Source organism: Nesoenas mayeri (assembly GCF_963082525.1).
Source record: "Nesoenas mayeri genome assembly, chromosome: 2".
In the NCBI taxonomy this organism is placed as follows: Eukaryota; Metazoa; Chordata; class Aves; order Columbiformes; family Columbidae; genus Nesoenas; species Nesoenas mayeri.
Window position 1 is genome coordinate 29,852,056 of NC_137543.1, and position 27,253 is coordinate 29,879,308.

A 27,253-nucleotide genomic window follows, 5' to 3' on the forward strand; every position below is an offset into this window, starting at 1 on the left:
CAAGAATTTACTTCACTGGCAGACATTATTTTTGCAGATATACTCATCAATGACCAAGGCACTTTTGGTATTATATTTTTAGAACATCTTTGTTGTGTGCCACAACAAAATTCTGTCTTTGGCTTGCTGGTTTTCAGTGATAAGATTACCTCTAAACCTGGTAATTTCACTGAGGGGTCCCCTGTGTTCTGACCTTTACTATTACATGGTATGGGTTCATTTTCTGGATGCAGGCTGAGTGTGGAGAACAGCTATGAGAACAGTTATGCCTATGAGATTTCTACTTTAATCTGAAAAGTCTATTAGGGAATGTGATCTCTTGAGAGCTTTGCTGTTTGGGCATGAAATCTTTCAAGTATAGGCAATGCCATTTTGACATAGTTAATTATGAACCTGCGGTTAAGCTGTTTTACAGTCCTGAATTTCATTGAAAGCCAAAATATCTTCCTTCCCACAAACTATGTTTCTCCTCATTGAAGAGATCCTTTATTTAGCTACCAATAAATTACAATTAGAATAGACAGTGTGTTAGTTCAAGGGGTTCAGATTAGCAGTGTAGAGTAAGGGGCAATAAAATATTACATTTCTTCATCCCATTATTCAATATAACCAACTTTTCCAATAAAATGGCAAAAGAAGCCACAAAATACATTCTCTGCTTTCCAACTTGAATTCCCTAAGGGAATGGCTCCATTATTTCTCCGATAAACGTCTTACAATAAGCTGGATTACATTCCTGTCCAAGTCAACAAAATCATGTTTCTACCTTTATGATGGTTTGGTTGGACTTGACTAAAAGGAAGTAATTCTGTGGGGAAATCAAGCATGAAAGTCTGTATACTGTGTGCCTGACTCCTTTTAAAGGTGTGCTGCATGCAGAAAGAATATTTTCTGAAATTTATTCCAGCCCAATAAATAGCCTCTGCAGTTGTGTTCCAATTGCCAATGTAAAGAACAGAGGGTGGAAACCCAGCAGGGGTCAAAACATCAGCCCACCTTTTTAGTGATGCACCTTCCAGCTCTCCCCTCAGTGTTAAAGAGCTGGACCCAAAGACTGATCTTGTCATCTGGAGCCCGAAGACTCCAGGTTTAGAAATCATGTCACACCTGAATACATTGAAGGATACTTTCACCGCGGCATAAGACTGTCTGTTAGGATATCTATACTCCTGATTACATGCCATTAAATAATTTAGAGGTTCTGTAACATCTGCCATGTTATGCAGACAGTGTTTGGGAGGTCTTACAGCATGTGGCTATAGGTAGTCAGACTAGGGTTGAGTCCTATAATCTATGTTATGCATTACCTAAGTCCTGACACAGTACTAGAAAACATGTTCTGAAATGCAAAATAAATAATAAAGAAATTTGGTGGTTATTCTAAGGAACAGGTATCTATGTGTTAACGTAATATGCTCTGTCCCATTCACTACAATAAAAATCCAGATTTCTGGGTGAGAGATTTCCTTGACATCCATTGGTATATACTAAGGTACTCAGCTTTCTAGAATAATTTTGATTATTCTTGTTATGGGCAACAAGCAATATATATTAAAAAAAAAAAATTATCTGAAAATAATTAATCTTCTCAAGGCAAAGTGAGTCCAAAAAGTCCGTTCTTATTAGATCACACTTTAGGACAATTAGTGAATTAAATGTACTACTAACTCTTCATACAGATAAGAAAACAGTAAAGGATGAACAAAGGAGATCTAATGAATGAATCTGTAAGTGTACATGCTTGCTAAAGCTTTGATGCACTGTATGAAAGCCCAAAGACTCAAGGCTGGAAAAAACTAACAAAATAATTTAAATTGTAAGTCTACTGAAGTGAAGATCTTGAGCTGTATGTTTTCTTTTAAATTAACATAAGGAATCATAATTCAGTACTTTGAAGTACTGAGGAAAGACAAAAAGTAGCTATGGACAAAAGGATTAGTTCAAGATGTGTATGAAAATGTCCAGACTCATGTTCATCCTCTAGAGAACAAAGGAAGTGCTGCTACTCCCAGACATCCTCTTAGGGTGTTAGTAGCTCCATAATATGACACCTAAATTTAGATGTTTTCCTGTGTGCTAGGTGTCAAAGCTCCCATTATTGATTATGGACATCTAGCCAATTTATTCACTGGAGACTTGAGTGTGATTCAACTGTACAGCCAACAGAGCCTCTCTTTCTCAGAATATCATCTTTTCCAAGGAGTGGCTTGTTCCTCAATGCACAACATTATCTTTAGCTCTGTTTATCACATCTCCATTCTTTCAGTCACATGCATATTTATTGCATGTTTTCTTTCAAGGTCTTTTATACCATCAGTTCATACGATAGGATCAATAATGGATCCTACTGGGCTCATTAGAGGTCCATCTTCTTTGTTAGATGCTAGTGTGTGAGATTTGGATATGTTATTCAAGTAGAGTATATAATGGGCTCATGTTGATGTCATAATTAACCCCTCTTGCAGTAAGATGTACTGTTGGTGGATTTACTTATTTCATGGTGAGATAAATTATGGCCAGTCTAGTACTGCATGTGTCTTATTGAAGTGCCTTCATTCTTTCTAATATCTGATCCCTACCTGATCTTTCTCTTCCTCTTCCAGTGACGGTTCCAAGGACAGTATCACTCCACATAAGGGGCAGGGGAAGACAGGTGGGTGCTGAAAGATGCACGAAGAGGAAGATGAAGTTCCCAGGACATACTATGGGGTGGGGAGCTTGGTGAACATGGAGGAGAGAATGCCTATGGTTCATCAGCTCTTCTAAGGCCAACTCACTAAAGAAGGGTTGAATAACCCCAAGTTGCCAAGTCCTGTTTTGGACTCCCTTTAGAACAGGCAAAGACACTTTGCCTCTTTCTAACCTCAAAGGAATGTAGCAAAAGAAGCACACACAACCCAACCTCCCCTGGCCCACCCCAGCCCACCAACCTCAGATCACATCAAGTGTCAACAGAAATTATTCCACCTCTGTCTATAACAAGATTATTAGCTTTGCTTTATTATCAGTTGTTCACAAGACATCACGGTGCATAAGCAGTTGCGATAACAAGATGTTTTAAATAAGTTTCTTCTGAGGTGAAGGGAGTAGGTCAAATGTTTTTGAAGGGATTTCCTTCAAAAGTTACATCAGTGTGCTCTTTGACTTGCAGAAAAGGCACAGCAGCTCTGGTAATCAAACCAGGTTTTCAAGCTAAAGGCTGAGGGTAGGGAATGACTGCAGCAGAGTAATGTAGTGGAAGCTGTTCACAGAAATTACTGGGATCATTTTTTTTAATAATATCCAACTGATATGAGCAACTTACATTTGGATCCTGAGGAAGAAGCCCCGCTTGAGGTGGATCGTGATGCTCCTTTCATGGAGAAAACCCCTTTGCCTCTGCGAGTTGTTGTCACAGCCACACGAGGACGCTTCAGTGGAATCACTGCACGGGGTGGTGGGGGGACACGGCCATGGTAATCAAACAATCTAGAAAAGATGAAGTCAGCTGAACTCCATAAAACTTTCTGTGATATCATGTCATGGAAGCCCTGTCAACTAAATTTTCATGTTATCTTTGAGAAAATTACCCTTTGAAACTGTAATCACTTTATATCACAGTCAAATTAGATTTCAAGGACCTATGCACATTAAGTACTATATTCACATTTCAGTCACAGACCAGTGCATAGCTCAGATTTTTTGCATAATTTAAATGAAGGATGCATTCCGGATCTCCGTTATTTGCAGTATGGAAAATCCATAACCTGCTTTCCACAGGTCCACATGATTTCATTGCACACAACTTACAGCAGTACATTTTGTTCCAGTGACATTTCAACTCTTTTATTACAGGCATATCTTAAATTCTAGTTTTCTGTCTGCTATCCTTAAAGACAGGAAAAAAAAATCAACTTTTCTGAAGCCAACCATCACCATAAATATATCCTGCAGTTTGCAAAATAGCAAAAGAATCTTTATAGTGAGAGACCTGTATGTCCTTCTGAATGTATACAAAAGATGTCCCAGCATATGTTCTCTTTATTGAAGAATGAATTGATGTTGAATCACAGGAATTCCCAGGCATGCTTAATAAAAATATCTTGTTCAAACTAAAACCACTGTGGCAAGTAGATATTCAGAGAATTACCACTACAGTCAATAAAAGATATTCTACAAACAAAATGAACTAGTGTTCAGAAAAAGAATACCAAATTCTAAAAACACTGTTATCAAGAGCAGCTAACTAACCTATGTAGAAGAAAAGGTACACAGTAGAAAAGGTAATCAAAGCTACAGATACATTCAAAACATAAAAGCTATGGGCTTTGAATATGACAGGTCAGGACAAGAAGGTTCAGAAAATAAAGATTGCCAGTTCAGAGACTGAAGCAGAGGGGCAAGCAACATTCACACAAAATATTCTTGAGTTCCTCTCAAATGATACTTGCAACTAGTAATTATGGAAATGTATAACTGCATGTTTAGTTTTCACAATTCTAACTACAGTCACCCAGCTGGGCAGATAGATAGGTATTTGAAAACAGACACACGAGAAACAGTAATTCACTCACCACAGGGTCTAACAGCAGGCTGAACTGGAGGCAGAATCAAATTTAAGCTTTCTAGCCTGTTTTATGGCAAGTAAACAGTGCTTAAATCCCAGGATCCTTACTGTTGTCTGTACTGTAATCCTACAGACAATGTAACCAGCTCCCTCCTTTTCCATAGCTGACTACAAAATGTGCCACAGAGATCCTGTCACCTCACTGAACTTGAACTCCATGACCTTGGATATTCTTACTGAATAAGCAGTTTCTAGCTGTTGTGAACATAACTAAACAATTATGTATGAAGATGAATGTTAAAATATTTTTTTAACTTTTTTGACAGAAATATTATTTTTGTTGTCACTCATCATTTATCATATTGGATGATCTGCAGGTTGGTCACAATCTCCTGTTTGACATTACTGGAAAAAAAATGTTTCAGAGGAGCTGTAATCTATCATGGAAAAGAACATTATGTAACTTTTCCTCCAGAGGTGATTTTTTTCTAGCTTCCAATAGTTCACATTCAGATAATGTAGTGCAATACAAAACTATGCTTCCTTTTTTGAAATATACAAAGGATTATTATCTAATATTACTATTCTTATATTTTTGAAATTATGCAAAGCTTTTGGGCTTGGTATTTTATTGCACAAAGTTCTACATATTTAAATTATATGTTTTCTCTAAAAAAATGCTTCCTTTTATCAGCTTTGACATATCCTTCCTGTTTTCCTTGTAATATGAAAATGATAAAGAGAACTGCTCAGTACTAAAGCAATTCTTTGTGCATATAACTTTGTGCATATAACATATAACAGTTATTGTGAATAGATTAGCATGTCTAGCCTTGTGAACCCAGCCTCACATTTGGGTTTTCTACCATAGAAGTTCTGCTGTCTTAATCCTGAAAGATTTCTAAATCAGAAAATTATACTATTGAATACATTTATGGACACATTTAACTGTCAGTGCTTCTCTATAATAAGACAATGACCAAAACAGACACCAAGTTCCACAGAAACAAGCTTTATTATCCTTTAAGTATTTATTTTGTTGTGGAAATGTAACCATTGTATTTGTTCACTTGTGCTACCCATAATATACAGAATTAGGGAAAAAACTAAAGGAACATAACTTTAATATTCAGGTGGCATAGATCAGAAACAGTACTTTGTTTAAAAAACACACAAATGCACTGAAATGGAGCAGTTTTGGAGCAGTAACCTTGGGGAAAGTAAGCACAAGCCTGTAGAAGTTACCTTTTTACAGGACATGAGCTGCTCCTGCTGTCAAGGCTAGGGTGAGCAGGATTAAACTACATTGATGGCTTTTACTCCATATGTTTATAGCTCACTATTTTTAGCTCTATCCAAAGTGAACATGGTCATTTACAAGCAAAAATAAAATTAGTGGCTCAAAGTGAATCAACGCCAGGAAAAAACAAAACTAAACCCCATTGTTTCTGCATTTTTCCTACAGTGTTCTAAAGCAGAAAGATACATAGTGCACAATAACTTCAGAGTGTAAACTGCTCCCCTGCTGTTGTCCATTGCTTTACATAAGAGAAATCTCAGACTTTATAAAAGCCTTTCCCCACAGCATTCTTCTGGAGAAGCTCGCTTCTCATAGCTCGGATGGGCATACTCTTCACTGGGTAAAAAACTGGCTGGCTGGCCGGGCCCAAAGAGTCAAATCTAGTTGGTAGCCAGTCATGAGCGATGTTCCCCAGGTGTCAACACTGGGGCTGGTTCCATTTAATCCCTTCATCAGTGATCTGGATTAGGTGCACCCTCAGTAAATATGCAGATGACACCAAATTGGGTGGGAGTGTTGATCTGCTGGATGGTAGGAAGGCCATACAGAGGGATCTGGACAGGCTGGATCAATGGGTTGAGGCCAATTGTATGAGGTTCAACAAGGCCAAGTGTTGTGTCCTGCGCTTGGGTCACAACAATCCTGTGCAACATTACAGGCTTGGTAAAGAGTGGCTGGAAAGTTGCTGGGCAGAAAAGGACCTGGGGGCATTGGTCAACAGCTGGGTGAACATGAGCCAGCAGTGTGCCCAGGTGGCCAAAAATGCCAAGAGCATCCTGGTTTGTATCAGAAACAGAGTGGCCAGCAGGACTAGAGAAGCGATCATCACTCTATACTGGGCACTGGTGAGACTGCACCTTGAATACTGTGTTCAGTTCTGGGCCCCTCACTAGAGGAAAGATGTTGAGGTGCTGGAGAGAGTTCAGAGAAGGCAATGAAGCTGGTGAGGGATCTGGAGCACAAGTCTGATGAGAAGCAGCAGAGGGAACTGGGGCTGTTCAGCCTGGAGAAAAGGAGGCTGAGGGGAGACCATATTGCTGTCTATAACTACCTGAAAGGAGGTTGTAGCATGGAGGGTATTGGTGTCTTCTCCCAAGTAAGAAGCTATAAGACATGAGGAAATAGCCTCAAGTTGTGCCAAGGGAGGTTTAGACTGGATACTAGGAAAAATTTCTTCACAGAAAAGGCTGTGAAGCACCGGAACAGGCTGCCTAGGGAAGTGGTGGAGTCACCATCCCTGGAGGTATTTAAAAAACACATAGATGAGGTCCTTAGGGACATGGTTTAGACGTGTACTTGACAGTATTTGGTTAATGGTTGGACTTGATGATCTTAAAGGTCTTTTCCAACAAAAGCAAATCTATGATAAGGTCCTTCTAGACTTCTAAACATTCTTGGAAGACACATTTTTCAGGAGACATTCTATATCTTTTCATACACATGGATGAGAAGACAAAGACATGCATGTCATACTGAAAAAATTTACAGCTGCTATATACTCCAGGGAAAGTAAGCCTGGAAGAACTCTGAAGGAAGAAACACTAAGCAGCTAAACTGCCATTAAACTGTTCAGCACACAAAATGCCCCAAAAGCTCTTAGAGAAGGATAAGACCAAAACAGCTGTCGAATGAGCATACATTTGGTGGTGGTAATCTTAGCTGTTTGTGATATATTCAAATAGTCATCTTCTGATACACAATAGAAATAATGAAATGAATAATATTGAAAATCAGAACAGACCTGTCTAACCAGATGATGTGATTACATTATAAACAAAGAGTGGAAATGGTGTAGGATGTACAGAAATATAACCACACTTACCGATTGTAGAAATCATCTCTGTAGTAATCATAATCAAAGACATAACCACTGTAGAAAAATATAGAAAAACAAGAACGAACTGGTTTAGAGAAAAATACACAGTGATTAAAACATTTGTGGTATTATTGGCTTACTCTCACATTCCAAGCCTTTCTTCAAAGTCCTTCCACTTCTTTTCCTCAAACATACACTCTACATTACATTTGTCAACGTTGTTGTCAGCTATCACTGTAGTGTATTTGGAAATGTGATGTCTCAGGCAAGCAAAACAGTGTAAACAGTTGGCAGCACATATAGAAAAGATTTAACACAATGGGACAGTTCTGTAGTTAGGGGATCATAATAGTGTAATTCTTTGAGTGATCAAATGAAGTGAGGACTTTAATACAGAAGCCCTCCTGTTTGCTGGGCTAACGTAGCATCATCAGTGGGCTAACATAGCATCATCAGTGAACTAGGAACACTGTTAAATACATGAAAGATTGGTAAATGAGCAAGTAGGTAAGCAGAGATAAGACAACGAATTTGATTTATGAGAAACACAAAAAGGGTTGGACTGTTGGTCCTTGAGTTTGCCAAATCTTCTTTCATCAAAAAGAGGAAAAGAAAAAAGTTAGGAACATAATGATGCAAGTGAAAACGTTACAGACATGCGTTTCCCCTCCGATTCAGAAGGGAATATATATGCCAATCTGGGAAAAGAAAGGCACCATCAAAGGAAATAAGTATAGGTAGGAAACTGCAAAGTTCCAGGGGAAAACCATTTTTGAGCTGTCAGTTGCAAAGTCAATCGTAAATTGGTCTTCCTAGTTTTGCATTCCATTAACAACTTTCTACCTTTATGGTGAAGATATAGCAATGAAGGCTATCTATTTCACACATCCAAAAAAATAGAACCAAAGAGCTAGTAAATGATCTGCATGGAAAAGTCACAAGGGATTTGTAATCTGCCTGATGAAGGACTAATAACACAAATCCTAAGTTTTTCACTTGCCTGAGAAGGACAATTATGAATAGTGAAGGATGAAAGGCATGAACAAAGTATCACGAAAAGGAGAAGATTTAAATAAGAAAGCAGAAAGGTAGGTCAAAGCAGAGAAGAAAATACTCATAGAAAATAAAGGGAGATGAATTGGTAGCTACATATTAATGAAGTTTGTCTTTCCAGGCAATGGACTTCTGGATAATTTTAATTTCTGTTCTTGAACATTGAGCAAAATGTCTTCTTCTTCTTTTTTTTTTTTCTTTTTTTTTTTTTTTTTTTTAATTTCTTTTTTTTAAAATTTTTTTCTTTAGTACACAATTTGAAGAAGGGCTCAAGAATTCTGCAGTTCTTTGGGTTTGTTTTTCCTCATCACTTTATGCCTCTTTCCCCTTTTCTTCCTTTTGCTGTATCCCAGAGGGTGATATAGCACTTTTTTTTTTTCCCCCCACACTTAAATGTGGGGAAAATTAGAGTTCTCTGGCTTAAATTACCTCAATAATAATTTCATCCCAGTGCTTTGATTTTGAGGGTTTGCAATTTCCTTTGTCTGCAACTGGCAAAAACATCTATTAAAGAAGCAGGATGCTGGGGAACAGTTTTCATCTCTGCCACATCTACCTTGAATGCAAATGCCCAAACCTCTAGTGACAGGATAAGCTGCATCATCTACCTACATAATACTGGATCAGCAGTGAAGCTCCTGAGACTCACCTGGTCAGATGGACAACTGTAGTCCTATTGGTAATTTATTTGAGAAATGAAAGCTCTATATGCATTTAATATGAAACACTAATTAAATAAAAGCCATGGGAGACTAGAACTCCGCAAGCAGGTAAGGTGTGTGTGGCAGAAGGATCAAGATAACATTTAGTAACAATAGTTAGACCTCGCATAGTGATCAAGTTTCTGTAACTTACCTTAAAACAAAGCTAGCAAAATTTTCCCTAAACTATGCAACAGCTCTTATATTGTCTTTCACTCCATAGCCAGTCTACATGGAACTAAGCAGGTAGCAAACCTATTATTTTATTTACAGCTCTTCACAGTTTGCTAGTGTTTTTATTTAGCTGAATGATTAATAGCTGCAATAACCCCATACTTAATATTCAATTTGAGTTTTTAAGTAAAAGATAACAGACAATAGAAAAAAAAAATAAATTTAAAAGGCCTGTCACATGAAACCTTTTACCCAGAGTGACATTTATTTAATTGGTGTAAAGACCAGATAAATTCAGTTTTTCAAGGTTGAAAACCGTGAAGCTGATGGAGAATAATTCACTTTGCATCAGCTAGAGTAAGGCTGAAGGGCAGCGATATTTTCCTGTGGGAAAAATGTCAGTAGGCTTGGGAGAAGTTTGAGTGGCTGGGCAAGGCTAGCAGGTTCCTCAGATGAAGGTAGTCACAAGAAGTGGAGGTTTTGGGTAGGCAAAATGAAGGAAGGGTTTGTGGTGTGGCAACCAAGTGTTTCTCTCCTTCCCTCCGTCCTGTTCTTCCATTGTCACTGTACCTCTGAGGAGATCCTGTCACAGCATTCTTCATGTAGAATATTTTTACGTCATTGAAAAATGTGGGTTATCTTTTAAAAATTATTGTCTTTTTTTTTTTTTCCAATTATTTATTTTTTTTTTTTTTTATTTAGTGTAACATCTGGGAGAATACTTCTCTTTTGAGAGAAGCAGTTTTGCACATCAGTCAGCCTCTGAGAATCTCTTTTTCTCTGTTCTCTGTTCAGGTAACTTCAATCTTGAAACTGAACTCAGTTCTTTATTTTCCTTCAGCTTTGCAAGAGACAGTTTCAGCCCACATGGTCTAATATTTATCTGTGGAACCAGAGCAGGAAAAAGTAGAAGCACATTTTTGAGTCTCATTAGTCTCACATGGCAGTGTAATCTAGGAATTATAGTAAATTTTTATGGGTTGCTTATATTACCTTTTAAAAATATTTCATTGCTTCAGAAGCATCTGATACTGTTATCATATCTTTAATTTTCACCCTGAGAAACCCCAGTGGTTTTCATACAGCGTTTTACAGCGTAAGCTATCCAGACAGCTCTGCTACAGATGTTGCCTCTAACCTTAAAGTGCTTTGCATTTTTGCATGCTTTAGTTCAGTAGCATCCTTTGCTACCAAGATAAGAGATAACTGCAGGTATTCTGTATGTTGCATGGCTGTCAGTCTCTGAAATGGGTATACATGTGGCTTTAGCTGCTACAAACATTCTCCAATTTGTCCTTCTTAACTGTCTCTCTGCCAAAAGGTTACTGACCTCATGGCTGGGGTATGAGATGCAAACATAATTGTGGCTTTTAATAGTGCAGCCTGTTAGTATCATTGACAAGCTAACAGGAGTCGATTTGCTTCCATTTCTAGTCTGAGTTTATTGCAAAAGAGATCATCACAATTCAAGGGCATCCGTGTGGATTAAGTCCCATGGGGTGGGGAGCGAATCTCTGCAGACCCCCACAGACCATTTGGGATCTCTCCGCACAGGCAAAAGGCATTTCTGTGCAGAAGTACCATTCATATGGAGGGAGAAAGAGCCAGTTCTGCACATATAGAGACCCCTTACCTGGGACCACTGGCAAAGGTGTGGTAACAGCTACTTGACCTTTGAGGTAGGAATAGCACCTAGAGGTACTAGAGGTGTATGGGATGCGATAAGCTTTCAACAGAGCAAGGGGTTCAGTTCCTTCTCCCCTTTCTCATTACTTAGTCTCCTTGATGAAAGTTCATGGAATTCAAGTGTTGATCATCGAGGAAAGACATATATCCTTCCATGCTATTTAATAAAATAACAGAAGAGGAATAGTACTGTAGGACCTTATCTGTAGGTATTGACCTTTATGCAATCAAACAGGTAAAGGACGGTGGGTTAAATGCTTTGGGAAATCTTGATATGGACCCCTCTTTATATCCATGATCTGTGTCTCCTTTTTCCCTTCCTGAAATTCTACCTGCAGATGTGGCAGCACAGGCGACAAAGAGACAACATGCTGTAGCTCCTGGTGTCAAGTGTCCCTCACTGTGACTGCTGAGTTAATAGCCCAGGGATGTAAGACACCATGTGAGACCCTTAGAGGTCTGGGGTTTTATAAAGGTAGGTCCTAGCCCTCTTGGCTGTGAAGCAGTTGTCCTGCATGTGTACTGAAAAGTCTGTGAACTAACAACAATGAAAAGAACCCAAAATGGATGACCTAGGAGAAAAAATGTCTCTTCTATTTTTCCAACTGGTCTTACTTGTTTTTTTTTCTTTTTCTCTCTTTTTTTTTTTTTAAATTTGTAATTAAGTTGAATGATAATATTTCTTTTGTAATAATATATTAAATAGATTATACTGTGAAAGCAACCAGCACATCACTCCATCTACAGACATAATTGTTCACACTTATGCATGCCAAGGGACCGACATAAGTGTTGGTCAGTGCTGAGATATAAAACATGAAGCAGAAAATTAGCACAGATAATCACTGGCACTGAGATCAAGGTGACTGTAGGGCTCTTAACCTCTTGAGAGTTATTCCTTAGCAACCCAACAACCTGTGTTAGGGAGGCTGCAGGAAATCGCTCACATGGTGTTGAATACCAAATACTCAGCAAGTCAGAAGCAGAGAAAGGTTTAAATGAGCCTGTGAACTGGTGGAGTCAGCAGTTTCCTAATGGCACTGTAAACAGGCAGATTAATTACCCACAAACATATGCTATCTCTGCAATATTAACAACAGGGTGCATGATGCTGCTATTAAAACAGAAGACAGTAAAAGCCACTGTAATGTTCACACTGAAGCAAAGAAAACTCATCAATAAAGTGTATTTCTGTTAAGCAAAAGTCATGCTTCCTTTTTCTGACCAAGTATCACCAAGAGAATCTTGTACCAGTGGTCTCTTTAGCTTCGCTTCACTTAACACTAAGCCTGCTTTAAATTATGTATCCCTGAAGAGTAAAGGATTCCCCAAAGACTGTAGTTTTAGATTTATTATGGTGTACATATTAGAATTTCCTATGCATATCAGCACTTGAACGTGTGTAAATCAGGCAAATGCAAAATTATGCTTCTGCATCTTTGAAATAAACATATGGGTGGCCTTTAATTATCTGACTATATTGCATATTGAAAATATATTATTACTGCGTAATCTTGGTTTTGTTCTGTGTTCTATGCTCACAAAACATTTTTATAAACTAATAATCACATTCTGTTTTAATTTGCATGGCTCCAAACACTGGTGAGTGTAACTGACTTCATTGGAGTTATTCTGTCTTTAGAATGGTTAATGCAGAACAGAGCAGAAATAGCTTTTGTTATTTTCGTGGCAACAAGAATGTCTGTCTTGCATGTGAGTCAGCCTTGGCTAATATCTATTTTTCTTTCCATGGGTACAAAGACATATCCGTAAATCATAAATGTTGACAAAATGGGCATAATGTATCTTAATTCAATTGACAGTGCTATCACCATTTACACTGTCAATTGCTTCTCTATTGACAGGGCAGGATAAAAATAATAAATACAAAAGCAATATTCCGTCAATCAAACTCTTTTTAGGAGGTACATATCAACCTAATTGTTGAGTCTAGTATTCCAGTCACTTGTAAAATCATTTCCCTTGTCATGTAAAAAGAATCCTAGAAATTGTTCCTGTTGAGTACAGAAGGGAATCAATCTAAACTGATGTGATGTTAAAAGAAGGGAGTGGGTGAGGGTAACTAGATGATTTAGAGAAGAAGCATCAGGAGGTGGAAACTTTCCCTGTTAGAAAATCAGGTCGCAAAGACTTTCATGAGCTATTGAAAAAGAAGGGTGGAGATTTCAGGCCACTTTTCAGTGGATGGTTACCCACACTCTCCAAAGACATGAATTAAATTGGTGGGCTGAATCCCACCCCTAATTTAGAGATTATTCGATTTTAGTTAGGGCTGAGGATGCTAGTAGAAGTGGAAGGACTTTTCTGTTTTGCAGTTCAGGCTGTATATTCTGCAGAGAAAGAGAATAGTCTCCAGAGTCTGCTTTTTGCTGACATACTTACTGTCAAAAGGCAAATTTTGTCAGTGATTCCTTTAACAAATACATTCTTGGAGGTTTATAGAAAAAAAAAGAGAGAGACAGAAGAGGAAAAGTAATTGCAGAAAATATTTTACTTTCATTTCCATAACGCAGTTATGAGGGCAAACAGGTATAGTTAAAACCGAAAAATAACCACCAAAATCCCCAATCACTTGTCCTAAAATACCAATTGAATATAACCTACTATCTGTATATTTCAATTGCAGATTAATTTTCATGGTAATTTTGTAACCATTTTAATAAAAGTTTTATTCTAATTTGACATGTTCATTCAATTAATAAGTGCAAGATAGATTTTTTTTCTTCCTGAGTTGGGGAAGAAGTATGGAGCCAAGTTTTAAAAAGTACAGCAAGGAATGTAGTACTGTAAACTGATAATCTTTTTCTACAAAACTGAGAAGTTTTTGGCAAATCTAATCTGAAGAGGTACAACCTGTCCTAGCAAGAGGTATACATAAAATAGCTGACATACAGTACTCCATTTTCCATTAAAGTATCTTTCTGCAAGCACTAGACAGAATTTATTTGCAATATGATTAGGCTGTATTTTTGTCTGTCTTCAGATACATCCTTTCTTCACCCTCATCTTCTCTCCTTAAAAATGTTTTCCCAATGAAACGTATTTTAGGAAAACCCTTGAACTTTCTCTCCAATCTGAATTCTAGGCAAAACTTGGTCAAACATTAAAACTTGCATGTACACAATCAAGTAATCAAGTTTATTTGTACTCTTTTCTGTAGAGGATTAGGCAAAGCTTGTGAAACACAGGATAGCAGAGACATCAAGATTAATGTTCAGTCTCTGAGCTGTTCTGGGAGCTGTTTATGGCAGCCAGACAGGAACAGGTGATGAAGAGATTTCAAGGCAAAGTTCAGCCCCAACACTTTTCAGTACAGCTGAGTGCTGAGCATTAGAATTACTTCTAATACAAACTACTTACTGTGGCTACAGTGGCAGTCTATGCTTAATACTGTTAGCCTGATGCTTTTTAGAAAGAGAATAGTAACTTTTCTATGTGAAGAAACCTGAGTAAATATATTTAATGTCTCCCTGACTTTTCTCCTCCTGCTGTTAAACTATTTTTCCTGTCATATAAAGTAATCTCCAATTACTTATATTTCCTATAGGGACGTATAGATAAGGTAATGAAAAAGCTTTCCAGTGTCCTAACCAGTGGCCTTACGATTTCACAAGGTGTCCTTTAATTGTATTGACTGGGAAATTCTTCATGTCCAGATGGTATTTTTCTCTTAGTACAAGAGTAATGAGTCCTGGCTCTTAAAAATGTGTTTTAAATTCGGTGTATTCAAGGTACTACTGCCAAAAACCATACACATGTGAGTGATTATCCAATATATTAGCAATATTGTATGCATTGCAGGAGCATCATTCAACTTTGTTTGTAAAGTACAGAAGACTGTCATTGACAGGTGTAGGAATAAGAGATGGATTTAGGTTTTAAAGCATTTCTACAACATTTCACCAAACAGCAGACTGATAAATTAAAATCACAGTGGTAGCATCAGAGCTGAAAGACTTAAGATTACAAACACAGATCTGTGAAAACTTTAGGCACCCTTCAGAGTAGTTGTCTTAGAAGCACTGAAACAGAAAAGCACAGTTCACAAAAGATTAATCGATACAATGTGACACTGTCAGAGTTTATGTAAAGAAAAAAAGATTTGTAGTAAATTGCAGCATGTTTTCCTCTCTTCTTTTCAAACTATCAGAAGGCTTAAATTAAATTTAATTCTGTTCTTAATTACACTAAGTTTACTAATGAAATTTAATTCTTTTGGATTGAGCAGCTCAAGGTTCAAAGCAGCAAAATGGATACATGAAAGAGAGCATAATTGTCGGTGTCCTGAATACGGCTTGTGAAGACAAGACATACTACTTGTTTTTCCAAGAATGCACTTTGCACATGAAGTTAGAATATAAATGGAAATAGCAGATACTGTGAATCCAACAAAGCATTCTCGTATTCCTGACCCATTGTGCAATAATTTCCATGGTAAATGGATATGGGATGCGCACCTGATACAAAGGGGATTCTTCTGTAACTGAGTTCAGGACTAGACTCAATTCCAGTCTGGTGGGAGATGAGTGGAAAAGGCAGTTGTGCATCACACAACCACTTGTGTATCCTCTATAGAAGTGCTAACTATGCTGACCACACTTTCCTTGGCTTCCAGCAAATCTGTGCCCCCTCCTAATACTTCGGGGCTCTGGAAGGGCCTCTGTCCGTTAACTTTCTACATACACAGTGAAGAAAACAAAATTTATTTTCTATAAGGGAATGAAAAAGTCATAAACCAGAGGAATTCCTAAAATACCACTGGAAAGACCTTTTCATTTACAGTAGGGTATTCAAATATCGCCACTCTGAACTACCTCACTGTAAAGCCAGAATAAAGCTCTTGAAATCAAGGGATCTGATATAATTATTTATCTTAAATATATTATTTATCTTAAACATTTATCAGACAATGATCTGTGTATCCATATTTTCTCTTCCATACAGATGAGTTTCATAACATTTTAGAAAATAAGAAAACAACTGCGCAAAAGAGGGCTTGGGGAGCTTTATGCTTCGATTATTGCCATTTTCTTTAGCATGTGTCCCTATATCATGTGGCCACAGGCCCTGTCAGATTAGGGCTTTGCTTGCACTGGTATGCATCAAGGCTAGCAAACATTTATAGAAAGTTGCATTTCAAGTGTTTTATCACTATGGGAAATGCACATTAGAAGTTAACAATACAGACACATCTTAGCCTAAATTTGTTTTTGTATAGTCTATTGAATCAAGCTACCATAGCAATTTAGTGCTGAGAATTGCCTCCAGCATCTCTTCCCAAACCACAAGACTCTGAGAAGGAATTAAAGCTGTTAAGATCTCTCTCTCTCTCTTCCCTCCTTCTCCCTCCCTCACCTCCTTGCTGAACTCCCCTCACACAATTTTTGCCTTCTCCCAGCAAAACCACATTACCGTTACTCACCCTTATATGACTTACATGACTGGAACGTTATTTTTCTATGAATGCTCTATACAGCAAGACAGTTTTATAGCCTATAAGGTATCAGCCAGAACATGAAATACAACTAACTACTGACACCTAGGCAAGGTCTACTTGAAATCAAGTAATATTTGATTTCAGATTTGAAGTGTAATCATTATTAACATGTATGTATGTGAATAAAAACATTATTTTTGTGAGGAAACAAAGCCTTATGCTCTATCTCTCAGGTTCCTCTATCTCTACCAAAGAAATGTGAACACTTTGACATAATACTGCTATATAAGCCACACTAACAACCCTCAGTTTTGCTTCACTAACTTCACTGTCTCAGAAGATGTACCTTCCATTTCTATCACATACTCTCTTGTACAACAAAAAAGGATAGATCTGCAGGATGAATTACATTATCCGAGAAATGGTTCAGTTTTCCTTCTTTACATATTGATCCTAATTTCTGTGAAGATGTTTGCTATTTTCAGGTAGTCAACAAATAGTTCACAGGAAAAATGCAGTCTGAAAGTTGGTAATTTTTCATTTTGATTATTTGTTGTTCATAGTGTGCCTGGAAACCTACCTGTAATTTCTGTCCCTTGATTTAGATGGCAAGAAAATAAACAAGGCCATACCTAGTAGGTACTTCTCGGCAAATTATTGCTTTTGATAAAATTCCTAATTTGCTTGGACTTACAAGTACTTTCTGGTGGCTATCTGGGTGGTTATGAAAATGTTTGACAAAGTAGCTACAGGACAAAACCTGATTCAGCCTCCCATCCTTACCCCTGAGAATACAAGTTACAAGACACAAGTTTGATGGACTTCAGGAAGATTGTTTTTGTATAAAGCATGGATGCAACTGAAAAGAAAACCCAAACCAAATAAATCTATTGTTGTTGAAAATCGGTTCATACTTTTTAAATTAAGCAAATACTCTAGTATTAGCTACAGAGTCACTACTGTAGCAATACAAACTGTCAGTTGCTGTTGATGCATGACAGATCTACTCCGACATTTCTACTCCACATTTAAGGCACATCCTCCAACTTTTAATTCTAATCTAACATGTAGCTGAAAAGAAATTATTGTTTCTGAACAAAACTGACCCTTACATGAATTCAGCACCAAAGCTGAAGACTTTACAAACAAAAATAATCGAAGCACTGTAATTAGTTTGTTAGCAATGACACTCAGCATACTAATGGCCATAAAACTTGTGACCTAATTCTTATTTATTTTTGTGTACATCCTCAGCAAAATTATTACAACATGTTACAACTGTGTGTACACACACATGGGGGTGTGTATGGCTTATGTTGACAAAGCTGCTCTTTGGCTTGCAGAATGATAAGAATTATAAGAACCCAGCTTGACCCTGAGATAGAAAACATTCCAAAGCCCAATGGATAACTGCAGATTAGTTTTGAACTGCAGTTTCTAACTGAAACTGAAAAAGCCCCAAATAAAAACCAAAATGGCCAAAATCAAGACCCAAACATCACTTTGGGCCAAATAGAGGCTACTGAATATGACCCTAAATACCCAAAATATCATCCTGCTTCTTTTCAAATTAAGGTGTGTAAAGGTATATACCCAAAATATCATCCTGCTTCTTTTCAAATTAAGGTGTGTAAAGGTATTATACGAATGTAGTTGAAAACTGGTCTGTAAATGAGGTTAGATTTCAGATTAAGCTACATTGGTAGAAGATAAAGTAAGATATGATTCATTTTACTAGTTGGAAACTTGCCCAGTATCAGGACATATTCTCATTTTTATTTTGAATGAGGGGTAAATGGCAGCATGTTAATATGCAGCTGGATGATCCAATAAGGCAAGATGTGAGTTGGTGTTCCTTAGTACCATGGACAAGACCATTGACAGACCAGCTCTAAAGACCATGTCTCCTAGCTTGAAGCTTAATATGTGTTAAAAAACCTCTAGCAGATATGAGAGAGGAGTAGGAGTTCCAATTTGCTTTGCGTCAGCAACGCTTCTCTCTGATGTGCCTCTTTCTGCACTGCCTTCTCTCTTAACAAACTTCACACCCTGGGAGAGGCCATTCTCCCAGTTTCACAGAGGGGAATCAGAGGCTGAAGGTATCACTGCACATGCAATGTGTCCAACACCTGATGCGGGTCTCCTGCCTATTCACAGAGCTGCAAGGGACTTCTAGAAGGCATCTGGTCCAGCCACCTGCCCCAGGAGGAACTCTATCCAGGGCTAGACCAGGTCAGCCATGGCTTTACTTAGCTGAGACTTGGAAACCTCAGTGGATGGAGACTTTACAGCCTCTCTTGAGGACATCTTCCATTTCTTCCCTGATCTCACCTTTGGTGATGCAGCTCTCTGTGGGACACAATGCTTCAGTGAAGCTGTGGAGTCTCCTTCTCTGAAGACATTCAAAACCTGCCTGGACGCCTTCCTATGTAACATCATCTAGGTGTTCCTGCTCTGTCAGGGGGACTGGACTAGATGATCTTTTGAGGTCCCTTCCAATCCCTAGCATTATGTGATTCTCTGATTCTTTGTGAAATTATGATAGAATAAAAAGAAAAAAAAATCTTTCCCTCTTCCTATTGAGGGTAGAAATCTTCATCCTTATGGTTGTACATTCCCCTTCAGCACTAAGCCTAGAATAGGGAAGTGAAAGGATGGTCCCATTTAAACTCAGAGAGGGTACATACATACTGTCATGAGAACACATGAATAGAAGGGAAGACATGACCCTTTTTCTCTTTGCTATCCCACCATTCTCTTCTAGCACAATTGCAAGTAGTATGTCAGGTAGATTAACCAATCTCAGATTTCACTTGAAAAAGATTAAACTCATTCCAAAGGTGGAATCAGAGGGAACAGTCATCAGATCCTCTCCAAATGTTTGTACAAGCTCTAGCACCCTAAGAACTTATGTTAAGAAGTTTCAGTTGTTAGTATCATACAAAAGTAGTAAGAGCAACACAGGCTGATCAACAGTGGACAAATACAGATTGACTGACTTGAACAGCTTATAGGGAATTTGAAATTCAAAACATCAAACTTCAAAATTGCTATATGTTTCAATATATTTATCATGGTGAAGATATTGTATTAAAACTTATTTGCAATGTTCTGGAAACTCATGAAAATAAAGTAAGTCTTTCATACGATGATAGGCATACAAAGGAAGAAAAATTGTCTTGATTTTCAGAGGAGGTGTGAGTAGGGAGCTAGGTCTCACTTGTGAAATTGTTTCACATGCCAGTTAGCCTGCCACAGTAAGCTGTGCATATTCACAGAAGCCCACAGAGACTGGTGGACCAAGATGCTGCGTTGAAACCCCAGAAATAGGAAATTGGAACATGGTGCTAACACAGATCTCTCCAAACACTGTTTTCTATAACTCCTGGGTCAGTGACTAGTGTTTGGGCAAAACCCAGTGAGTCTGAAGTAAACTGTGTGTAAAATACCTCCCTTTTTCCTTTTTTCTTCTTCATGTAATCCATTTCTATCCTCAGGGCCCTGCATCCCTGTTTATTTCCTTTCAGTTTCCACCCCCCCCCTCCGCCCCAACCAGAATGTTTCATCTTCCTGACTTTCCTTCAGAAAGATTCTCTTGCACATCATTTTCCTTCCTCTGGAGAACATCCTCTCCTGTACAGAGGTGAGACTACAGATATTAAATTCGGAGGAATTGTTCGTCATTAGCCCAGAACATAAATGACAGATCTATTTTTTTCCTAGAATTACTAATGAAAGAGTACTCTTGAATGACAGAAATAACAGAGAGTAAATACAAGGGGAAAGCAAATAGAATAAATGGAAGAGAAAAAAAAGTGATCTCATGCTCTATTGTCTTTCTCAATTATGAAGCATATTGTTAGTGATGTCACTAAGGTCAGAAGGGGGGAAAATAATTTATTAAGGTGCGTATTTGTTGAGTTTGTTACTAATAAAAGTCAATGGAATTAGGAAAATACTTTTCTTTTTTTTTTGGCCAAATGTGTTAGTCTTTTTTCTATGCAATATATATTTTTCTCTGTGTGTGAAAGTGTAGAATGAAAAAGATCAGGAAAATAGAGGAACCATCAAATAATTATGTAGATGAATAGAAAAATACATAAATTGGGATCTTTAAACACTGAATAATGACAAAAAAACCCTGCTAAGTGCAGTAACAGCAACAGACCAGCGTTATTATTACTGTGGCTTTGTAATCTCTTCTTCAGAGATATCTTCAAACAAAAATAAACTTTTTATAAATTTATGAAACAGTGATATTCATCCACTGTTTCAGAGTCTTATAATAATGGAAAGCAAGCAATTATAGAAAGGCTTAATCTTTGTGGTGCTTGGTAAATTGTTGTAAGAGAAATGTATCAGTAATAATGCTTGAAATTAAACTGCATAGAGCATCTTCCACATGCAGATCCCCAGCTTTCCATATGTGCTATCATCCCCCAAATCCCTCCTGTCTCTCTGGGAACCACCCTGGCAGCCTCACCATGCACAGAGCCCTTGCAGTCCCCTGACTTCTGCTTCTGACACTAGGCTAAACCTCACATAATTAGAGAGAGGGTTGTTTTGGAGGTTATTCTCTGCAAATGCACAAGACTTGCTCCTGCCTATCTAAGTCACAGAACCTGAGTGGTTTTAAGCATAAGGAGTTACTGCCTGTCTCTAAACAATGAGTTTAAATAATTGCCAAGTCTGTTCAGTCATCTCATGTTTTTCATCAAAACACAGCTCCTGAATACCTGATGTGAATGTGAATAAGTTACAAAATTATATTTAGGTTGGTATTATTATTAGTTCATATTAATAGTGCAAAATGCATCCAGTATATAATATTTCTATATTTTTCCTCTGCTGAAGGAAAATAATTTTCTTAGTTCTCTCTTTTCAAAAGCTGGATGGGAACAGTAGGAATAGTGTCTGTGTCCTGGTTTTGTTAAAAACAAGACCAGTTCTCTTTTAATGATTTTTCCTTTCAGCTAATTTCTCCTAAGTACCTTCTAAGTAACTGTATGTTTTTTCGGACACTGTGCTCTGAAGCTGATAAGATGACCAATGGAATGCATAAGAGGCCCATGTTTAGATTTTTTGCTATAACAACCAAGAATTCTGATAAAATTCCGCCAGCTCCACCATGAGAGGGGTGTATTTGCGAGGAGGGGTGGACAGAACAGGTGACTAAAACTGACCGAGTATTTCATCCCATACATGTCATACACCCTATAAAAGTGTGAGCTCACGAGGGTCTTGCTCTCTTCAACCATGGCTGGCATCTGAAGATGACCCTGCCAGTTGTGCCTGCAAATCTGAGGCCTGACTCCAGACCCTGCATCCCTGAATCCAGTTCCGGTTTGCTGTGAAGTCCCGCCCAGGACTTCTGGGTGCCTGCCCTGCAGCCAGTAGAGCGATGCCAACTCCGCGTGGGAGGGCGAAACATTGCTCTACCCCAGACATTCAAGATTGGTTTTGTATATTTTGCATATTTTCTCTGTTTATTGGTAGCATTAGTAAAGCCTTTATAACTTTTTTTTCCAACTTAAAGTCTCTCTCCCTTTTCCTTCCTTATCACTTTTTCCTAAGCGGAGAGGATGGGGGGGGCGGATTAACAGAGAGCATCTGCCACAGTTTATTGTCACCTTGCATTAAACCTTGACAGATTTATTGGTGGCCCTTACAGGGAAAGATAAGAGAAACCGTGACAGTCTGCTCCTTCCACTGGTGCTATCGGATAATCAGGATGGAAGACGAGTGTTATGGCATTTGTTGTACAGAAGGTAACATGTGGCTGCATTCTGTTTTGTGCCTTATAACCTAGTGCATGCAAAAAAAACCCACCCAAAACCACACACAAAAACGAACTTTGGATTGAAAGAACCTGCATAGTTTGGAAGTAGACTGAATATTCTCCTAACAGAATCTGCAAGAATGTGGGGGTTTTTTTAATTTTTTATTTTTAACCATCTCACTTATTCAGAATGGGATCCTTCAAAGTGGTGTTTGAGTGCAGGATTTCCTATAGATCTTCTGCAAAATGGCCTGATGGGAAAGAAAACACTACTGAGCAAGAGGAAGAAATACGGGTGACAAAGTCTAGTTGTTAGAAATTTCTCAGAACAATTCTGCCAGAAGAAAATTAGGTGTTTTATTTTATTTTATTTTAGTTTAGTTTAGTTTAGTTTAGTTTATTTTAGTTTATGTTTTTTTTATTTTATTTTATTTATGTTAGATGCACTTTCTAAAGCTGGGCCCACCATAATTCCTCTGTCTCTTCTAGAAGTAAGTACCTGTGGCTCAAAAGATACTGTGACTATGCTTCAATTTGAAAAAAACATGGCTTTTCTATTGTCATACACTTTCTAGAAATAGGGCCCCAGTGAGGAAAGTAGTAGTTCATACAGATCTCTTGTCTTTTTACTGAGAATGTCAAAAAATGCAGCAATTATTGTCAATTTCACTTGTATCTCTTATTGTTCTCTCACAACAGACAACTATTCATCATGTAATAAATGCATACAATGCATTTGTTTCGTGGCTCTCTCTGGGTTTTCCACTTAAATTTGTTGTTTATAGTAAACAACCCATCTTAAAAAGAAGAGTGAAGAAGCAGTTTGCATTGTATTTTTTTTAACATCTACACAAAAGATAGAGAAATACATTGAATCTCAGCTGACAAGCAGATGTATAAAACACATGCATTTTCAGAGACAAACTCACTGAAGAGCTATTGCCTGCTTATCCAGAAGTAATCCCATTCTCTGCAGCTGGCAGTAAATGAATCTAAGTTCCCACTAGCCTTAGAGAAAATCAGCTCTATTTCTTACTCTCCTTGTCTCTTCTGAATTCAACAATATGGGACATAGTATTAAATGACACCTAACAAAGAAGACAAAATTTTGTAGAAGTTTGACAAATTCATTAGTTACTGTGATGAATTTTCTTCCACTGCATGTGTTAAACTGCGGATGTCATTCTGAAAGTTACATACAATTACAGTTAGATATAAACAAGAATTAATGCAAAGAATTTCTACAGTGTGAAAAGGTTACAAAATAATTATGGTATCTCTTGGCTGTGTAATACTATTACAGGTTTTAAAAGATGCTGCAATGGCTGTGTCTTCCAAAATGAGTATTGAATATCAGGGCTCAGACTGATAACCAATTATAAATCTGCATGCAGTATTATCTGTAATTTATCAAGGGCTAAACTTATACATGCAGATAGTTACCATGAATCAGCTGCCATGAAATAGCTGGGTGAATGATTAGTGGCTGGATTAGAAATATAATAAACTAGAGAGAACAATACTTTTGTTCAGGGGACAATTGTTATAGACAACAAAATGACAAATGTGAACAGTTAAAAGTTGTTGGCATTTTAAATATTTTTCATGTAAAAAAATATCATACATCCTTTGTCACAAAGCAGAATTAACATGAGAGGTCTCATAGTTCGTCCTTTTTGCATTATCAATTTTTTTTTAACCTCTTGACCCGTCTCGTCTTTCCAGGTCTCAGTCTTTCAAAGACCTCTGTGTGAAGATAATTTGATACCCTGTGAGTAGCCTTCACTTTGGTGGAATCAATTTCTAAAACTAAATGCACATTCAAAGTTTTACCAGAACTGTTGCCTTTGATGGTAAAGTCTTCCAGGCATTCTGGCTATTTGCACTTCTTTTTTATTCCGACCCTACATGAACATGAACCCTACATGATATGAAGAGGAAAGAAAGTCCAGACAACTCTCTGTCTTGCTCAGGTTGAATTAGGACACAAAACTCCAGAAGTGTGGAAATAACATCCTGTGCTCCTGTGGGGTAACACTCACCGTTCAGCACACTAAGAGATATTTCAGCCTTGCCTAGAGGATTTTATTTGCACCTCTAAGAGACAAAGGATGACAACATGTATCTCAAATTCAGCTTTGTATTCTAACCCAAAATGATAACATACTCTATGCGATCCTGACTGCTACCATTAGACACTTGCATTAAAGAGGTTGCCATTACTTCAGTGACAAATTATGCCCCTGTCTTGCACAGGGAGTGAAGAAGTGTGGATTTTTCTCCTCTAAAAACTTTGCTTAGAAAGAAGGATAAATTGAATTTCCTTTACCACAGCAGCACAAGAGCTGTTCTCTCCCTGCATTTGAGACAGAAATCACAAAAGCAAGAGGTGGGGTCTGCTTGTCTCTGTAGTTGGCTGCTTTCTGAGAGAGCAGCAACAATGCATTGTTTTAAGAACCAATTTTTCTTCACAGGTAGGCTGCAGCCCTACACATACCTGCAGAGCTCAACGAAGTGTGGCAGTCTTGAACTCTTAGGCTGCCACACTTCACGTTCCCTTCCTCTCCCAATAGAATTGACAACAGAAAAGAACCAAGAAGTCATTAGCTTAGCATGGCAAAGTGAAAAACCATAATTAGCCCCTACAGGCAGTATAATATAAACGTGGAAACAAATCTCTGTCGCAGAAGGGAGATGAGCGCAAGTCTGGTGTGCAGGACCAACTCATATCTGGCAACCTAATGTAATTTAGACAGGTGTTTTGACCAACTCTGGCTGCAAACAGCAGTAAGGACACCCGCATGTTAGTCTAATTGAGGCTGAGTCAGCATTTCTTCTGCAAACACTGTATTTTAAAAGCCTGGTGACTGCAGCTGGGTTAAAGCCTTGGATACAGGTCTTGGCACAAAGACCTGAACAAATAAACCTCCTGATTACTGAGGGACTAGGAAGAGCATCTCTCTGACTCTTGGCACAGGCCCCTCCTCAGACCATGGTGCTCTAACCTGTGCCTGAAGCCCTCCTTTGAGGTGGATGAAATACAACAGTAAAAGGCAAAAGTAGCACAGAGGCAGGGATTAATTTTTACATTTTTTTACCCTTATCATTATGAAGTTGCAAAGAAGAATTCAAATACATTACAGGCAAACTTCTGGTAGTTCCTGGAAGAAGCTCTGTCTATTTATTCATGTAAGACTTCCCAAGAGGAGTCCAGTTTAGCAACAAAGCCACACACAACAGTGGAGATAATGCTTGTTAACATAGTGGTCACCACCCCACTCATTTGGAGACAAACCCAAACCAAAACTATAAAACATAATACTTCTTCTTAGGTAGTCATCCTCAACTATCTTAAAATTTCCAGCAAAGTTCTTAAGACCATGACAGCAACTGCAAAAGCAGGATTTATTATTTTATTGTAATTACTATTAATATAATTGCTGCCATTGTCTTGTCTTTGCTTCCTAGGTTTTTATACTTTCAAATTTGCTCCTCAGCCACAATGGCATTCAACTTCTTTTTCAATCTAAGGTTGAGATTTTCAAGTAATCAATTCTTTATGACAGTGGAGGCCTAAAAAAGCAACTCAATAGTACAAGTTACAAAGTGGAATAATGAGAGGTAAATAACAGAAGTGACTGAATTTGGTGACAAATTTGGACATTTCAAAGCATACAAACTAAGAGACAAACTCCCATCACCACCATTTGACCAGAATTTAACTTATTTTTCAACAAGTTTGAGTTGGTAGAAAGTAGAAATGGCAAGAAATTCAAACAAACCAAAGTTACCTTAGAAATTAGGGCATATCTCAATCTCGCTTAGTCTGATTTGTTGAGTTTCTTTGTTCATAACTGATACAGCAATTTGGAAGCTATTCATTATTACATGGTAGAATTAACACTTAAATGTCTGCTTAGCATGAGTTCTTTGGTTTGCAGTTTGTGTTCTTGATAGCATGAGGTACGGTGTTGTGGACAAACAAAAATGAGAATGAAGAGATGTAAAGAATATAGAAACCTGAAGAGAACAAAATGGCAGTGAGAATGTTAGGGAAATTAGGAAAGATTTAAACAAAGAAGCTAAGAGGAAAACAGTGCATGAAAAATGAACTTCAGACTCAGAAGAAAAATACAAGTACTTACCTTTAATATATATAATGGTCTACATTTTATAAAATAATGGTAGTTTTCTTTTCATAGTATGTCACATATGAAAATAAGTGTTAGAAAGGTGAGCTAATTTTAGTATATAGACTACATGACTATTTAAGTGGCTATGAAGTCAATAGCTATAATATAAAAATCAGTGTACAAGAGATCTATAATTAGGCTAAAATGTAGTATTTTTCCATTTTATGAATTTGATTTTTTTCCTGTTATTGAAGTATCATCGAACTTTTATTTAAAACAAAATATTACTTATTTGTTCATGGGCTTAGACAAGTGGTATAGGCAATATTTGAAATGGTTTCTGACTGAAACAAAATAATAAAACAGTTACCATTCAGTGCAACATTTAACTCCTACATGTCTTTTAGTATAAATTTTTGTTGCTCAATAGAGGTAAAACATAGTTCATAGCATTTTTTCACAAGGAAGATATCCACAAGTTTTTGAATTTATTGACTATAAATTACTTTTTCTAAGCTTAGGTACAGTAAATAACATAATGTTGAATTAGAATGCTTATGCTCAATGCAATATTTTATATAATATTTTATAATAGTTGAAGATAAAA

The 27,253-nt window shown here is 37.5% G+C and overlaps 1 protein-coding gene across 1 annotated transcript in view; it reads right to left on the bottom strand.

The window, feature by feature from the left end:
- Positions 1-27,253, bottom strand: part of RALYL (RALY RNA binding protein like) — a gene marked incomplete at both ends in the record, with an annotated part of 166,744 nt that overhangs the window by 12,628 nt on the left and 126,863 nt on the right. The window contains 3 exons of the mRNA XM_080364121.1: positions 2,580-2,660; positions 3,305-3,468; positions 7,669-7,716. Coding sequence (XP_080220247.1) covers positions 2,580-2,660; positions 3,305-3,468; positions 7,669-7,716 — 293 coding nt within the window. The remainder of the gene's footprint in view (positions 1-2,579; positions 2,661-3,304; positions 3,469-7,668; positions 7,717-27,253) is intronic.